General features: G+C 48.0%; 1 protein-coding gene and 1 long non-coding RNA gene across 3 annotated transcripts in view; one reads left to right on the top strand and one right to left on the bottom strand.

Moving 5' to 3' along the window:
• Nucleotides 1-4,980, bottom strand: part of LOC309636346 — a 114,123-nt gene extending 109,143 nt beyond the window's left edge. The window contains exon 1 of the long non-coding RNA XR_014249412.1: nucleotides 4,596-4,980. This is a non-coding gene — a long non-coding RNA (uncharacterized lncRNA). The remainder of the gene's footprint in view (nucleotides 1-4,595) is intronic.
• An 11-nt stretch (nucleotides 4,981-4,991) lies between these two features.
• Nucleotides 4,992-17,646, top strand: PLAC9 (placenta associated 9). 2 transcript variants are annotated; one of them, XM_082408833.1, is made up of 4 exons: nucleotides 4,992-5,135; nucleotides 15,018-15,115; nucleotides 16,267-16,408; nucleotides 16,887-17,646. In XM_082408833.1, the coding sequence occupies exons 1-4, from the start codon at nucleotides 5,072-5,074 to the stop codon at nucleotides 16,895-16,897; spliced, it is 315 nt and encodes a 104-aa protein (XP_082264959.1). In that variant the 5' UTR covers nucleotides 4,992-5,071; the 3' UTR covers nucleotides 16,898-17,646. The 2 variants fall into 2 exon arrangements, with proteins under 2 accessions (XP_082264959.1, XP_082264958.1); XM_082408832.1 differs by having other exon boundaries at nucleotides 16,267-16,395; nucleotides 16,887-17,020.
• Nucleotides 17,647-17,986: the final 340 nt, after the last annotated feature.

Below are 17,986 nucleotides of genomic sequence, written 5' to 3'. Positions count from 1 at the left end.
ACCCTCCCAGCCACTGAGGCCCTTTCAGCGGGTGGTTCCTCTCTCCCGCCTCCAGCCCCAGAGGGATAGCCAGCCCCTACTTCCTGCTTGCCTTGGCCCCTTGCCTTTGGGTTCGGACTAGAAGAACAAACCCTGCCAGATGCCCTCTGCCCCCATTTTCCCCACAACATGGCCAGGCTGGGAGGCCGTGCACATCCTGCAGCATTGCCTATGGGGGCACTGGCACCCTGGGAGCAAATCCCCACATTTCTATGTGACCTTAGGCCACCACCTAACTTCTCCAAGCCTCAAACTGTGTGTGTTCACCGTGGATCTTGGTGCTACCTGCCAGGGTGACAGAAGCATTAGAGGAAAGGAAAGCTTGCACATTATGGCACTTCAACTATTCAGGCAGTTAGGGGTTGTCTCCCCCTAACTGCTTAAGGACTTGCCACTCTGAGCCCCCAAATACCCGATTTGTCCTCTTCCACCTCCACCTCCACCTCCACCTCCCTCCAGATTTCCTCACTACCTAGTTATTCACCTGGGGCCTGATAATGCTTAAGAGAGTGAGTTTTACAATCAGATCCACCTGCCTTCCAACCTGGGCTCTGCAGCCCTCTGACTTAATAAAATATATCTTATCTGAAAAGGAGATAAAGACACCTTCCTTTTATGTTTCTTGGGGCGAGGATTAAATGAAATAACATATGGACAGCCTGAGCACAACCTGTTTCAAAGAAGTTTAGCAAATATCAGAGTACTAATAAATAATGATACTTATTGTCATCAGTCCCAACTGGCCACCAACTTGCTTTGAGGTCCAGCATATGGTTGGCATATTTCCCTAGTTTCCCCTATTTTCAACTTCACTGGCTATTTCTAGAGAACATTGGAAGGAGGACATTAGCAAACTGGGTCCTTATCATCCTGCCCAGAAGTTTTCCTTCATATGTTTGGGTTGGCTTCTGTTGGTATCAGGAAATAAATTGATTGCCAAACACTTATCTTAAATCCATCCAATTTACTGAGTAATCCAAGTAGTTCTTTTAGCTCTACTGGATTTTTTGAGAAAGCAATTGAATCTTCTACTAATATCAGTATTTTGTCTTCTTTATGATAACTCTTCTTTTCACTTGTACTTTATTGCATCAATCAGACCACAGATAATTAATAGTGGTGATGGATGGTGTCTTTACCTCATTCCTGGCTTCATAAAGGATGCCACTCTCCTTTCTCCTGCAGGTATGTGCAAACCAGTTGTGTAAGGTAAAAGTAGTTATCTTATGAAGAAAATGTACTTTTATTTTCTTTATTTCTACCTCTTAGAGTTTGTTGTTTTTAAGTATGGGATGGCTATTTAATTTCATCAAATAATAGTTTCAGTATTTATTGAAATGATAAGCTTATTTTAGTTTTGTTTCTCTGACCTTATAACAGACATGATGGAGAGAGATTTTTTTTTGGACCTCTACTTGGGTATGAATAGCTAAACCAGCAATTTGTTTTATGTTCAAATTAGTGGCTAAAGGATGGACTATGCAATAAAGAGCAGGTTATTTAGATGTCCATGTGGGAAAATAATTTAAGCTTGAATCGTTCCTCGGAACCACATAAAAATTCTAGAAGTATTAGAGGTTACACCTTTAAAAAAACTTTAAGCTATTTGAAGAAAATGTTGGAAAATGCTTTTATAGTCCTGATGTGAGGAATCATAAGCAAGTTGTAAAATCTAGAAGCCATAAAAGACAATACTGAGAAATTTGGCTACCTAAATATCTAAAACTTCTGTATGATGAAAGATATCACAAAGAAAGTTAAAGACAATAGAAGAATGGAAGAAAACATTGCCAACACATATATCAGGCATTGTTGGATTAATAATCAGAATATGTAAAGAAAAGAGGGAAAAATAGAAAAAAGTATTTGACTAGGCAAATAAAACTCAACTTCTGGCTTCCCTGGTGGCGCAGTGGTTGAGAGTCTGCCTGCCAACGCAGGGGACGTGAGCTTGAACCCTGGTCTGGTAGGATCCTATATGTCGCGGAGCAGCTGTGCCTGTGAGCCACAATTGCTGAGCCTGCGCGTTTGGAGCCTGTGCTCCGCAACAAGAGGGGCCGCGATAGTGAGAGGCCCGCGCACTGCGATGAAGAGTGGCCCCAGCTTGCCGCGACTGGAGAAAGCCCTCGCACAGAAACGAAGACCCAACACAGCCATAAAAATAAATTAATTAATTCATTATTTTTTTTAAAAAAAAAGCTCAACTTCACTCACTAAATAGCATGTAAATAGAAGCAAAAAGGTAACTTTTTTTCATCATCAAACTGTCAAAATATCAAAAGATAAATATTCAGTGCTGGAGAATGTACAGGGCTGCCAGATCTACAACTTCAGCTCTTCCCACTCCAGAAGTATTTTATGTAAATGGCGCCCCCTGCAGTACAACTCCAACATAGACTACAATGTTACTGGGTGCACCTCGGAGCCTTGCTCTCAGTGCCCCGCCCCTCCTCTGGGCTTTGTAAGAGCCTTTAGCATATCTAGCAAAATGTAAAAGGCCCTCTGAATCACTGATTCCTCTTCCAGGAATAAGGCCTTTCAGAAATACAGAATTATGTAATATATACATAAAGATATATGCAAAAGGATGTTCACTTAAGCATGCTTTATATTGGAAAAAAACACAAGGAAACAAACTCCATGTCCATCAACAGGGGATTATCTGGACAAAAATAGTGCCTTCAATCATGAGATATTTTGCCTGTCTCAGATTTAGGTGTACTAACATAGAATGATCTTTAAGATTTGGTGTTATGACTGAGATGAACATGAATGTGAAAGCAAATCCCAAAAATATATTATTCAATCCTATGTTTATATATTTGTGTCTGAATTTATATTAAATCGATAGGGAATGCACAGACAAGGAACTGGAAGAGCCCACCAAGCTGAGGGAACTTGACTGGAATTGATACAGGCTGGGACCTGGGACCGGGAACCCTTTGCTGCAGTGCTTGCACCTGGACGAATGTCTCCTCCAGCAACATAATACAAAGAAACTATACGGGACTAAAAATAACTGCGTGCATGGGCAGTTAGGACAAATTAGGAACAACAAGATACAAAAAGACCAAAAACCCAACTGCCACTTCTGAGGAACCGCGAGCAAAAGCAAAGTACTGTGCATGAGCCCTGCACACAGCACCACCAAGGGGGTGGGCAGACCACCTGACCACCCCTCCAGCAAGACCCCTGGACCCACCCCTACCCTCACCCCACATAAGGAACCAGCTCAGCCTCCCCTCCCCCGCAGAGAGCAAGCAAGGGAAACTGTTACTTGTTTTCACTCCCTTGTGCTGCAGCACCAGTCCCAATAAAGCCTTGCCTGAATTTCTTGTCTGGCTTCTTATCAATTTCTGTTGATTAAGAAGGCCAAGAAGCCTGGTCTGTAACAGAATCACTGGTTAGGGGGAGTTTCTGCGACAGGGAGGGGTTTTACCCTGCATGCTTTATTACTTTGTGCCTCTACCACAAAAAGAAAGTATTGTATATATGTTGTTTTTATTGCAAATTCAAAATATTAGGCAGCTCACTCATTCTGAGCTGCAAACCTGTGGGTTTGACTGTTCTTTGACAACTTCCCACCGAGGTAAACTACCAAGAAAGTCCTATTACCAAGTGTGAAAACTTCTTGGCATTTCTGAAGTAAATCCTTCTTTTGAGCCAGTTCATGTGGGCATCCCAATTCCCAAGAGAGCTTTTTAAAAATTTAGATCCAAGTCTTTGTCCAAGATCTGCTGACTCAAAACCTGAATTTCTGTTCCTGAGGCTATTATCTGGAGGAAGAAGTGAGAAGGAAGGATTATTGGTTAGTGTGGTGACTATATTTGTAAAATTGCACAGCCACAGTCAGGAATAGAGAAGGCAGAGGTGCAGCCTTGATCTGCAAGGGCTCCAGTTAACCCTAAAGGGGGCCCCTTGATGGATAAAAACATACTCCTGGGCTTGGTGATGAAGGTGCTCCACTGGCAGCCAGGACATGCACTCAACGCTCTGCGGTGCAGATGTCAGGGCTATGGCTTTTGCTTTTTGTTTTCCCAAATCTTAACTTTTTTTTTCTTTTTTTCATTTGTTGAGTGGGTGTGTCCCATAGGTGAAGGTTCAACTATTGTGTTTTAAACTGGAGGGAGGTGGAGATGATTTGAAGTTAACTGAAAAACCCACCCAGCTCTTACTCTGGGTTTGCTTAGAATGGAGAAAGAACCCGGCTCTCACCAATACATTGTATCAATATATTATTATCTACCGGGAACAGAACTGGATTCAAATCCTGACTCCACATTACACCAGGTGTGTGACTATTGGCAAGGCTCTTAACATCTCTGAGCCTCAATTTCTTGGTCTGCAGAATGGACGTAATGATGCACTCCTGATGGGGGTGCAGTGAAGATCTGAGAGATGGCGTATGTAGAATAAATCAAGCAAAGCTTAGCTACTGTTCATTAATAGTAGGGTGGTCACTAGACCACGAACTCCTCAAGTGCAGACATGTGAATATGAGAATTATTTCGTTTTCTCCCCCCTCCAAAGTTTACCTAACACTAACTAGTACAGACCTTAAGTATGTGCTGAACATTCTGTCCGATGTCATGAGAGTTGATTACTTGTTCCTGGTGGGCAGAGAAAAGCTTCCACACTCCGTGCAGTCAGGAATTCAGATCCCGTGCCACAGGTGTGGGTGGCACTTCTCTCGAAACTGCAGTCCGCCGGTCTGTGAAATGGGCTCATAACGGATCACTGGACCCCCGGCTCCATCGCCCACTCTTCTGCGCTCGGGCTCGGGGGAGACGCGGGGGCTCAGAGCGCGGCCCCTTCCAGGGGAGGCGCCCAGCCTGGCGCGTCGCCCCTCCGCCCGCGGGGTCTCTGGAGGGGGCGGGCTCGCTCGAGCTAGAAAGCCCGGAGCCGCCCAGGAATCTTGGCGGGGACTGCGAGCATTTCCTCCCGGGCCGGGCGGCGCGATCCCGGGGAGGGCGGGGAGGGCGGGGAGGGCGGCAGCGGGCAGACGCGGCGCTGCGCTCCGCCAGCCGGCAGCATGCGGCCCCTGCTCTGCGCGCTGGCCGGGCTTGCCCTGCTCCGCGCCTCGGGTGCCTTCACCGGTGAGTGGGGCCCGGGCGCGGGGCGAGGGTCGGGGAGACCGCGGACCGCGAGAAAGGAGCTGGAGAGAGGGAGGGAAGAGGGAGGGAGATGGGAACGAAGCCAGATGGAGAGAGAGGGATGGAGAAAGAGGGAGATGCAGAGAGGGAGAGAGATAGAAAGATGGTGAGAGAAATTGGAGAGAAAGACGGAGACAAAAAAGGCAGAGAGAATAAAGGCAGAGGAACAGAGAGAATTACAAAGGAGAGAGGGAAGAATACAGAGGGCAAGGGAGAGGCTGGGACAGATAAGAAACTTTGGAGGTAGACAGATGGGTCTGAACTATGAATGAGGACAGAGAGAAAAAGGAGTTTGAGAGGCTAACGGAACAAGAGGGAAGGAAATAGAGGAACTAAAATGGCAAGAGAAAGGGGGTTGGGGAGAGAGAACGGGGGTGGGGGAGAGAGAAAGAGAGGATATTGAGGAAGAGAGGCAGATTTGAGAGAGACAAAAAAGGAGAGAGGGAGTGGAGAGACCCATTGCCCCAGGTCAAGAGGAAAGAGAGGAGGAGACCAGGATCACAAGGTGGATGGTCAAGTCTGCAGGGTGGGGCAGCCCCAGCTCCCCACCCTCCAGACCAGCCCTGCCCAGAGGGCCTGCAGAGGCGCCCAGGCCTGGTTTTCTTGGGGAATTTCCTGGGAAGCCAAGCTCCAACAGGGAGAGGACCCAGGCCTGGCCCAGCACAGCCGGTCAGGGCCCAGGCAGGCGGCCCCTGGAGGCCACGGCTTTACCTGCCAGGTGGTCTGAGGGGCTTCTGCAGTCTGTGGAGGAGGCCAGTTGTCAGCCTTTTGGAGAGCTTCCCTGAGGGCCTGAGCTGCCTTGGGTGGGTGGGGAGGAGGCTGCGGGAGGGAGAGGCCCTCTGGGTGCTCCACTGGCTGGGTTCCTTGCCGTGCCCTGTCCCTTCTACCCTTCCCTGACAGCAGTCTTAGTGCTGCCCCTTCACAGGTGAGGCTCGGACAGGGTGGCTGCAGATGGACTTACTGTATGCACAGGTGTTCCTTCCACCACCCCAAGACCGCACTTTATACAGCACTTTACAAGCCACGTTCCCATTTACCCAGGGTCTCTTGCTGGCCTCAGCCAGAGGCAGCTGATGCCCATCCCAGTTGTACGGGCGAGGGGAAGGCTCAGTCTCTCCAGACATCCAGGGAGCCTGCCCCCTCAGCCAGGCCCTTGTCCACACTTAAGGCTGCTCCCCCATCAACCTGGAGCTGGTGGCTGTGAGTCACCCTGCCCTGTGTTAGGATGGAAGCTCCCCTGACCCCTGGCCCAGCCCCTTTCAGGCTGGGAACTGTGGGAGTGGGCATCCAGGGAAAGGGTTGAGGCCGGTCTTGATCCTGGGCAGCCCCTGGCTGAGTGACCTTGGGTGAGTCATGTCACCTCTCTGAAGCTATTTCCTCTTCTGTAACTTGGGGAGAATGGTACCCACCAGCAGAGCTGGATGAAAGGGAAGTACCCAGCACAGAACATCTGTCAGCACACATTGGCTCCTTCCCTCGTCCCCTCAGACAGCTCCACTGAGCTCTCTGAGGCCCAGTTCTCCACTGAGGTTGGCTAAGGAGGACCAACAACCCTTTCCTCACAGGCTGCGTGAGGAGTGGCTGGGACCACACAGCACAGAGCCCAGCCCAGGTGCTGTCCTTTTTCCCTGCCTCCCTGCCCTGCCCCATCTTGCTGGAGTCCCCACCTCCAGGAGCTGAGGGGACAAAGCCGAGTCTGTGCTCCCCCAGAGGGAGAAGCTGGCCGCCCACAGTGGCAGACTTTTTGTGGCCCCTTTAGCTATGACTGGTATATACATTTTAGCTTAAAGCCATTTTTAAACATTATTTTCCTCCTGATCATCCTCATTGCTCCAGATTAAGAAAAAAAAAAAGAGGAGAGTATAAACATATTAATGTAATTTCACACTGAGTTCACACATATTTGTGTATAACCTTTCAGACTTCAGACAGTATACCATGGTTTTTCTTAACGGTTGATTATCAAATCTGTTGGATATAAACACAGAACAGAGACCTAGAGATTGTCATACTGAGTGAAGTAAGTCAGACAGAGAAAGACAAATATGATATTGCTTATATGCGGAATCTAAAAAAAATGATAGAAATGAACTTATTTACAAAACAGAAACAGACTCACAGACTTAAAGAACGAACTTATGGTTGGGAGGTGGGGGAAGGATACTTAGGGAGTTTGGGACTGACATGTACATACTGCTGTATTTAAAATGGATACCCAACAAGGACCTATTGTACAGCACAGGGAACACTGCTCAATATTATGTAACAACCTAAATGGGAAAAGGATTTGAAAAAGAATAATAAAAAAAAAAAGAATAGTATAGTGAACCCCCATGTGCCCCTCACTCTGTTTCAACAAGAATGGATTCCTGACAGATTTGGATTCATCTATCATCCCCACCTTCTCTCCCCTCCCTCAGATTATTTTAAAGGAAATTCCAGGCATTATATATTTTTATCTGTAAGTATAGCCTTATGTATTTCTAAAAGATAAATCATCTTTTAATAACAATACCATTATCACTCCCTAAAAATGGACAATAATTCCATAATGTCATCAAATATCCAATCAGCGTTCAACTGTCCCTGATTGTGTGATGTTTTTATATTTGGTTTGATCCAAATAAGGTACACACATTGCTTTTGGTTGATATATCTGTTAAGTTTCTTTTAGTAAGTTTTAAGTTTCTTTAGTAAGTTCTTTTTCGCCTCTTTTTTCTTAAAATTTATTTGTTGAAGAAACTGGGTTGTTAGTCTTGTAAGGGTCTTCCCATTTAAATTTTAGATGATTGCATCCCCCAGGTGTCATTTAAATGTTCTCTCCCCTGCATTGTCTATAAACTGGTAGTTAGATCTAGAAGCTTCATCTAATTCCAGTTAGATATATTTTTTTTTCTTGCAAGAATATTTTAAGATGGTTTATTGCTTTAATTTTCATTTCTTTGATTACTACCAAGGTTGGATTTTTCTTCAAAGGCATATTGGTCATTTCTGCTAATTCTTATGAATTGTCTTAGACTTTTCCATCGTGGTAATGGGATTTTTTCATATTGATCTATAAAAGTTCTTTATGTGTTGAGTGAAGCAGACTGTTTTGTGCTACTTGTAGAGGATTTTTTTTTTTAAAGTTAAGGCTTCAGTTGAGTTCCTTTCCTATTTTGCTATCAGAGGGATATCAAGTCCTAGAGCCTAGTTTTATTAGCCATTCTCACCCATGCCTTGGGGCCCACGGGGGGAAGCTCTCACTGTCCACCACCATTCCAGGTCCCTGTGGACGTCTGTCTTCCATTGGGATTCTGCTTTTTGCTTTGGGTGGAAGAGGAAGATGCTGAAGGGCTATGGTGAGGATCACTGCATTTCTTCTTACAAAAATGGATGTTGTGGGGAGTGAAGCTCTCAAAGACAATTTGATCCAACGTACACAGCTGGACTCTTGTTGGGCCTCAAGACAGGTGCAAAGATGTCATGTGTATAGGTCCCCTTTGCCCCATTCCTGTCCAGCCCCCCATTTTACAAAGGAGGCAGCTGAGACCCCCAAGATAGGAGGCCCTTAACTCATCACAGAACTGCCAGAACATAGTATAGACAGTGTCTTGCAGGTAGGATTCAAATCCTGTCCCCACTACCTACTAGCAGTGTAGTCTTGGGCATGTTACTCAACCTCTTTGATCTTTGGTTTTCTAATCTATAAAAAACTGATAAGCGTATTGAGCTCACAGATAGAATTAAATGAGTTAACGCATGTAAGCACTCAACAAAGAGCTTGGCCCATAATAACCGATCACAAATTGACAGTAGCTTCAAATATAGAGTATGGTTGTGCCCATTCTAAAGGTGAAGAAACTAAGGATCCCGCAAGTGGGATTGGCTTGTAACAGAGCCCAGAGAGCCCGGTCAGCCCTGAGCCTTCTGTGTGCTTGTTGGAGAAGCCCCTCCCAAGCATCCCTTGGACCCCTGCACAGGTGCAGTCCTAGAGCAGACGCCTCCCCATCTTGAGGAGACCTGGTCAGAGTGATCTAGCGAAGAGCACTGGCCCCAGGTGGAGAGGCGGGGCTGCAGGGGCTTTCACTGACCTGCTTAGTCTCCAGTCCACCTGGTGAGTGACCTACATGGCATTTGCACATCATCTGGCAGTTCCAAGGCAACTTCAAATGCAGGAGCCCCCTGGATCAACACAGCAGTCCCACCAAGTAGACAGAGCAGGGCAGATCCCTCACAGACGAAGCTGAGTCAGAGGCAAAGAACACAGTTCAGTGGAGGTGGGACCGTGCCTCTGACTCCCAAACCTGTGTTCTGTGCACAGTGTGTGGAGAGAGGTTTATCCTGGATGGCTTCCTAGACCTCAGCGTGGTGGGGGTTTAGGAATGTTCTAGTACTTTATAACCCAGTGGATTATAAAACACCATATTCCAAGGTAGAAGGAATCTGGTTTCCTGGATGGCCTTCGAGAGCGGAGCTCCCTGCCAGCCCTGACCATCAGCCAGCTCACCTCTGAACTGATATGTGAGAAAGAAACACATGTGTGATTGAGGGGGGCTCTTTGTTGCAGCAGCTCAGCTTGTATCCTCACTTAACCAGATGCCGACTGTATTGGAATGACAGGGGTAAGCTCTCAGAGTGATCGGCAAGGCTCAAATCCACAACTGGAAAATGACCAGAGGACAAGGGAGACAGAACATATCACTCCCAAAACAAAACAAAACAAAAATGTTCCTCAGCATCTGAGCTCCCTCTTAGGGGGCTCAAGGGTCCCTCTCCTGTTTCAGCCAGAGCACATCCATAGACTAGAGTTCTTCACATAGTTGTTTGAAAATAGTGTTCCTCTGACTAAAAAATTAAAAAAAAAAACCCACTGATGGTTTGGAATGAAGCACAAATTTTAATACAAATATCAAATGTGGTCAAATTTATTATACTGTTATATTGACTGTGGTCAAATAGAATTAACCCCCAAGTGACAAGTGTGGCTGGTCAAAGCAGCACCTTTCAGGGTCAGAAGTCATTTGAGTTGTGTGCGCCTTCTTAGTGTTCTGATCCAGAAACAGAAGGTCTCCTATGCCTGTCAGTGGTGGGGGGGCGGGGGGAGGCCCAGTGGCCATGTCCCTTTAACTGGAGAGGTTAGGCTGGTGCCTGCACTGGACCTCCCGTCTCCACTGGCAGCCTGCTCTCACCATGTTCCACCCACGCCTGCCGTCCAGGGTGCACACAGGCCCTGAGCGGAAGCCAGGCCAGAGAAAACAACCCTGCATCCAAGAAGGTCCATTTCCCAACTGGCCAGGTCAGGGAGGGCGGGATCGAAGGAGGGAAGGGAGCACCGGGAACCACAGCCTTGGCCGCCCATGGTCAGTCATGATAATCCTTCAGCTTCCCCCACTCTTCCTCTGGTCTGAGCTTCCCCAAAGCCCCGTGAACCTGGCGTTATTGTGAGCCCCTTTCTACTGGTGAGGAAGCACGAAGCAAAGGGAGTCCTTGCCCAGTTCTTGCCTTGCTGGAGCTTCTGGGCCAAGAAGCAACTTGTCCTTGACTCATCCTGGTTCGGTCTTTGTAGCTAATTTTTGAGGCCTGAAAGACAGAGGCAAACCTTGGATGAGCTGCATCTGGCGGTGCCTCCGCCCCCGCCCCCAAACCCTGTTTACAGAGGAGGCAGCAGAGGCTCAGGGAGAAGAAAGTTCCCACGGGCCCGCACCAATTCATGGCTGGGAACGGAGGTCTGCAGTGTTTTCTGCCATCATGCGCTGAGGTCAATGCCATGAGCACCCACGTGGGGGAGAGAGCAGCAGGGCAGGGTGGCCTTGCTCTGCCCCAGCTCAGTCTCAGCAGAGCTCCTCGGGAGGCCTGGATGAGCTCACAGACAGTTGTGCGGTGCAGCCCAGCGCGCAGTTGTGTCCAGATGTGATGGATTAGCGCTGTGTGATGTGGAGAGCAACCTCAGGCCAGCCTCTTCCCTGGAGGGGTTTGGGAGCCAAGTTAGACCTCATCGCTGACACGTAGAGAACAGGATGTTTTAGGCTGAGGGAGGGAGGGAACAGATTCATGTTGTTCGTGACTTAGAGAGCTGGCAGAGCCCCACTTGGCCAGCAGGGTCTTGTTGCTTCCTCTTGGCCTAAGCTGGGGGGAGGGGGAAGAGTACTTTAGGGTCTGGGAGAGGGCGGGTAGGACTCAGGGGAAAGGCTTGGCCTAAGGCCCCTGGGCGGAGCTTGCAGAGGGTGTGTGTGGGCCTGGACCTAGACCAGGACAGAACCCCTCTTCCCAGACAGCCCTCTATTTGGGTGAAGAAAGCTCTGCCTGCCCCCTTGAAGTCTTTTCTCTCTAGCTGAGCACCCCAGTTTTTTCAGCTGACACAAAGGAGTCAAAATCTGGAGTCCCTTCACGGTGGCCCCCTTTAGCCCTGCCTCTGCCTGTCAAAAGCCTTCTCACGATGAATGGCCCAGAATGGAGCCCAACCCTCCAGGTGGGGTCTCTCAGACCACCCCCTCCCCCGCCCGACACCCATCCTGAACATTCTGTATCAATGCACGAAGCCCATGGCTTCTGCTTTTTGCTAACCACCCCGTCAGAGAACTGGCTTTTATTACGGAAAATTTCAAACCATATATACAAAAGTAGAGAGAATAGCAGAATTAACCCCACATCCGCATAACCCAATTTCAACAGTTACCAATCTCGGCCCATCTTGTTTGCTCAATACTCCCACCCATGCCTCCTCCCACTCCCAGGCCTGGATTATTTTGAAGTAAAGCCAAGACATCATAGCATTTTACCTATATATATTTTCAGTATAGATCTCTGAAAGGCTCCCTTTAAAAAAAATAACCAAAGTTATAACATCCCCTCCCTCCCTAAAGTCAACAAGAAGACCATTGTTGTTGTTTATTTATTTATTTATTTTCTTTATTTTTTTTTTTTGGCTGCATCAGGTCTTAGCTGCGGCACGCAGGATCTTTGTTGCGGTGCACAGGCTCTGTAGTTGTGGTGCGTGGGCTGTAGTTTTGCGGCACGCAGGCTCTCTAGTTGAGGCACACGAGCTCGGTAGTTGTGGCGTGCAGGCTTAGTTGCCCCACGGCACGTGGGATCTTAGTTCCCCGACCAGGGATCGAACTCGCATCCCCTGCATTGGAAGGTGGGTTCTTTACCACTGGACCACCAGGGAAGTCCCAAGACCACTGTTTTTTGAAGAGATTTTTCTAAGTTCAGTGGATGAACATAATGAAGGGGAGAATGTAAAAACCCAAACTGTTCTCCGCAAAAGCTGCGCAGAGTGGAAGGAAGTTTTGCCCCTGCGCTTGGTTCTCGCCCCTGAGCGGAAGAGCTGAGATCCAGAGAGAGTTGAGACCAGAGACTCTCAGGGCATGGGGACTCTGGCAGAGCTCCAGAAGGCCAGCTGGCTGAGGTGGGGCCAGGGGAAGGCCAGGGTGCCTGGGGTCCAGTCGTTTGCTGACTGTGATCTTAGACAAGTCACTCAGCCTTCAGAGTTATACATTCATCACCAGCAAAATGGCTCACTATCCTTACCTCAAGACCTGCCAACCTCCTGGGCAACTTTATATGTCCCCTCGGGCAACCCAGCCAACATCGAGGTCTTACAAGAGTTTTGCATCTACAAAGATCAAGTCCAATAATTCTTACCCCTGCTCTGCTTCAGATGCCCACAGCCTTGGTATTGTCACTGTGAAGCTGCTCTACCTCTAAAAGCTAAAATTGCAATATCCCTTATCACTTGTTCCTTCTGTTACTCCCATCATCTCATTGAGATCTCCAGTGCCTTCAGCCCCTCCATTTCTCCCAATTATTGGCCCTCTTATTGCCTTCTCCTTCGTTATTCAAGCTAGATGCCAGAGCTCGTCCCCTTAAGCCCTTGCTGGTCGAATCCTCAGTTCCTTTGCACTCTTGTTCTTCACCGTGCTCATGCCACAGACTCCCAGGTTTCAGCTCATCAGCCATCTGTCTTTGCTGCTTACACCCACCTGCTGAGCTGCTGCGGGAGGGCTTCCTTGTGATGTCAGGTTGTTCTGCATCCTCCTCCTAACTGCCTTCCTCATTCTCCTCATCCCTTTTTATCCCTCTCTTTATTCAAGCTTCTTACCCAGGGGCGTGCTGATACACTGGCTCTCGGAAAACAAAGAAAGCATTTGTCAGTTTCCATGGTGGAAATACTTTTCACCATGGCTCCCATTTTAGTGGTTGTGTCTAACAACCCACTCACAGAATTCCTGATAACTACTTCACAACTCGATCTCCTCTTTCCTAACCCTACATGAATTTTCAGCAGATGATTCCCCTCTTACTTTACCGAGTGAATAGAGGCCATCAGGTGGGACTCACTCAACTTCTTGGCCCTTTAAGTAGAACTTTTTTACCCATTTTTGCTGCGTTTCCTCTCTCTTCCTTCCACATGTGACCCCCTACCCCCACCACCATTTCTGGCTTCCGTGGCCCCACATCTCTTCAGGAAATGCATTATTTCAGTTCTCCTGGCTTCCTCCTGTCCTCAGGCTATAAGCATGGTTGCGTTTCCTCAGTGCTTAAAAACCTGGAAACAACAACAATAAACACTTCTTTACACCTTGTGATCTGATGTCCCTTCCTTCACAGCCAAGCTTCATGGAAATGTTTTCCAGGATCTTAGTTTCCTCCTCCTGACTTTTCCTTCCCTTCTCATCCCACTGCGACTAGACTTGGCTTTGTCGGCACCTCTCCACTAAAAGCGCTGGGATGGCATTCAGCATCGACTTTTCTGTTGCTCTGAGTCCTTATCTTGCTAGACCTCCATGCTGCTTTAGGCCATGCTGACTGCTTCATCCTTTCGAAAGCTCTTGGCTTCTCCTTGTTTCTGGGGCAGCATCCTCCTTTCTGTGTGTCCGTGTTCTCCAAGGACTCAGCCAACTCATACGCCCTGCAAGTATCTCAGAGCCACCAACACTGCAACTTGAGCTCAAAACCCGGGCTCTAAGACTCCTGTTGTGAAGGTTGGTGGTGTTAGGAACCAAGGAGGAGCCAACGTTGGGGAGGAAAATGATGTTGAACAAGTTGAACCTCAGATCTTCCGCTTACTAGCTGTGTGACGTTAGACGTATCATTTCACCTCTCTGTGCGTCCATTTCCTTATGTGTAAATTGGGGGTAATAATTGGTTGTAGAGGTTGACTGAGTTAACACATTTGTTTAGCACTCACTCGTGTCAGATGTTACTAACTGGTCACCAATGTCAATGCTATTACTACAACATCTCCATGCATTTTCTTCCTCTCTTCCTGCGGTTACTGCCTCCCTTCATCACTTCTTACGCTGATTACTGCAGTAACTTCCTGCCTTCAAAGACGAATCTCTCCAATCCATTCTCTGTATTTTAAAAGTTCACATATGACTGCATGACTCTCCTGTTAAAATAAACCCCAAAACAAGCATCGTGATTGGTTTATTAGGGCCTGGCCTTGTTTCCACGATCCACCTCTCCAGTCTCATCTCCCACCCACCCTGTACTTTCCAGCCACTTCAGGCTTCCTGAGGGTTTGTGCACTGAGCCATGCTATTTCATTCCTATCTTTGCACATGCCGTTCCTTCTGGCTGAAACCTTTCCTCCCTTCCTTTTCTTACCCAGTTCAGGCAGTACCTCCTTGAGGAAGCCTACTTGGGTCTGTAGGAGACCATGGCCAAGTGAGTGATTGGGGCAACCCTACACTCACACCCTGATCCACACTGAGCCTTCCTCTGCTTCTCTTTGGACTGTTTTTAGGACCCACCTCCCTTGAGCCCCGTGTTTGCAAGAGTCTCTAATGTTACAGGGAAACCGAGGGCCCCACAGTGACAAGACTTGTTTTCCTACAGCTGCTGAACCCTTCATCCCCTCCCGAGGAGACCCAGCTCGGACTGCAGGGTGTGACAGACACATGGCTGTCCATGGCCGGTTAGACGTCATAGAGGAGGTAATGACCTGAGAGGGCATGCAGCTTCAGGACCACCTGCCAGGCTGGTGGCTTTGGAGGGTTCAGGCCAATCTTGCTTTGGAAAATTGGGGAAATCTGGGCCAATCCTGTTCCCTGGCCATTATGTTAAACATCTCCCTGCCCTACCTGGGCTGTTAGGCTGCCCAGCCCCCAACAGACCCTGCCTCCCCGGGACCTTGCTTCCCACCAGCCAGAGATCTCCCCATAATCACCGGATGAGAAGGTGGAAATTCAATTGCAGTGTTTTGTTACACAGCCACGGTTTGTAACCTGGGGTCCATAAACTTGTGTGGGGAAAAAAAATTGCACTTCATTTTCACAAACCTTTAGCTGAGATTTAGCATTCTCATTCACTATAAATACAGACAACAAACTGCAGGAGTATTAACAGTACTGTGACTTTGTCAGCAATAGAAATCACAGATAATTTCATCCCATTATAGTCAGTCATTGTGAATATCTCAATATATTGTTTACTCTAATCAGTATGTCAAATTTTCAGTAGTTGTTAGACCTGGTGTTACTTAAATAAGTTAATAAATACATAAATGTTTATATCAAAATTTAATTTTTAATACTTTAATAATATTTTAAAGCAGTTTATACCCTTGGAAATCCTGTATGTTTTATTTTTTTCAATGAAAGCATTTTTCTGATGGCGGTCTGTAGGTTTCACCAGACTGCTAATGGGGTTCATTTGCGAAAAAAGTTAAGAACCCTGAATAAAGAAAATTTCAAAATCCCAATACTGTCATTTGGCAGAATTGCCACCAGGGGGCGGGGCAACAAAAGGAATGTGAGTTCCCAGTGGTGACATCCTGAAAGGGAAAAAGGAATCCCAGAGTCCCTCCAAGCCCCAAACCAATGACTGGGTAAAACCCCTGAGTGCCAGAGCCAGAAGCAGCCTTAGAGAGTGAGCTCCTAGGATTTTGTTATCTGGGGAACTGAGAGGCAGGCAAGGGCAGGGCCTGAACCAAGAGGACCCAGGTCCCCTGGCACCCAGTTCTCTCCCCACTGCACCCTACTGGACTTCCAGGTGCTCCTTAGGATGTGGCTGATTAAGTGGGACTTGGCACCACTCTTGTCCTCTACTCCTCCCCCTCCTCCCCCAACTTCTCTCCTTGCTCTAGACGGTGGAGAAGACGGTGGAGCACCTGGAGGCAGAAGTGAAAGGCTTGCTGGCTCAGCTGGAGGAGCTGGCCTGGAATCTGCCCCCGGGCCCCTTCAGCCTGATCCCCGACCTCCTCGGAGAGGAGACGGTGAGCAGCTCAGGTAGCAGAGATGACAGCCTCCAGGGCTGGGCAGCAGGGTGGGGACGGCTGCTCCACCCCCATGGTGTAGCCTGGACAAGCCAGGGAGGCTCCAGCTCCTCCTTGGGACAGAGGTGGGAAGCATCCCCCGGGCTCACCCCAAGTGTTCTCTGCCCCCACCCCCGGGGTTGCTGCACCCCAGCATCGGGTAAGGGCACCTGGAAGAGTTCCACTCTCAGCACCACCCTGACTCAGAGCAGCTGCCTCCTTCCCTGGCCATTTACACATGTCACAGCTCCTACCATCTCCCTTCTACTCCTCTGCCGCCACCAAACCCTATCAGGGAAGCCTGGCATCCCTCTGATTGGCAGTGGAGGGATTGCCACCTGCTCCCTCGAGCCCTGCGTCCTGGCACAGGAGTCCCCAGGGGACTGGGAGGGGAGGGCAGGCAGCCTTCAGCACCCTGTTTGCTCACTCCGAGGCCGCCCCCTTTCTTTCAGATCGCCTTTGAGCACCAGAGCAGGAGCGACCCAACAGCTGGCAGTGATACAACAGCCCTCCTCTGAGAACAGAGCCGTGCGTTCTGGCCTGCCTTCCTCAGCTTTGTGCAAAATAAAAGCTACTCCTCTGGTCCCCTCTGTGTCTGCTGACAGTGACCCCTGCAGCCACAGCCCCTTCTCCATCTGCTCCCATGCGCTGAGGCTCACACCCCCTGCAGGCTCAGACCTGTACTTCCGCCCTCCTTATTTATAGGGGTGGACAGGGCAGGAGTTAGTTCAAGAGGTGAGGCACCTGAGGCGCAGAATCGTAAGGCGACACAGTGGAAGGGCCCTTTGAGTAAACTTGTTACTCAAAATGTGGCCGTAGGTGAACAACAGGGTTGTCACCTGGGAGCTTATCAAAAATGCAGAATTTGGGGCCCTGCCCAGACCTCCTGAATCAGAATCTACATTTTAATGAGACCCCCAGGGAATCTGTGTGCACATTAAAGTTTTAAAAAATGTTTCTGTTGAGATAAAATTCAAAATTTTAACCATTTAAAGCAGTACAAATTCAGTGGGTTCATAATGTTGTGTAGTCATCACCACCTTCTAATTCCAGAAATTTTCATCACCCCAAAAAGAAACCCTGTACCATTAAGCAGTCACTTCCCATTCCCCCTCCCATCCTCCCTTGGAAACCACTAATATTTCTGTCTCTGTGGACTTGCCTATGCTGGACATTTCATATAAATGGAATCATACAAAAGTCAGACACAAAGCCTTTTGTGTTTAACTTTTTTTCACGTAGCATAATGTTTTCAAGGTTTGTCCATGTTGTAGCATGTATCAGTACTTCGTTCCTGTTTATGGCTGAATAATATTCCATTTTATGGATATATCACATTTTATTCATCCATCAAATCGGTGGATATTGGGGTTGTTTGCACTTTTTGGCTATTATGAATAATGCTATGAACATTCATGTATAGGTTTGTGTGGATATATGTTTTCATTTCTCTTGGCTCTATAATTAAGAATGAAATTGCTGAGTCAAATAGTAACTATGTTAAGTTTTTGAAGAACCACCAAACTCTTTTTGCATAGCAACTGTACCAGTT

This window comes from Balaenoptera borealis, assembly GCF_965194805.1.
Source record: "Balaenoptera borealis genome assembly, chromosome: 10".
Lineage (NCBI taxonomy): Eukaryota > Metazoa > Chordata > Mammalia > Artiodactyla > Balaenopteridae > Balaenoptera > Balaenoptera borealis.
Note: the sequence above shows the minus strand (reverse complement) of the source record. Positions and strands in the feature narration are given on the sequence as shown.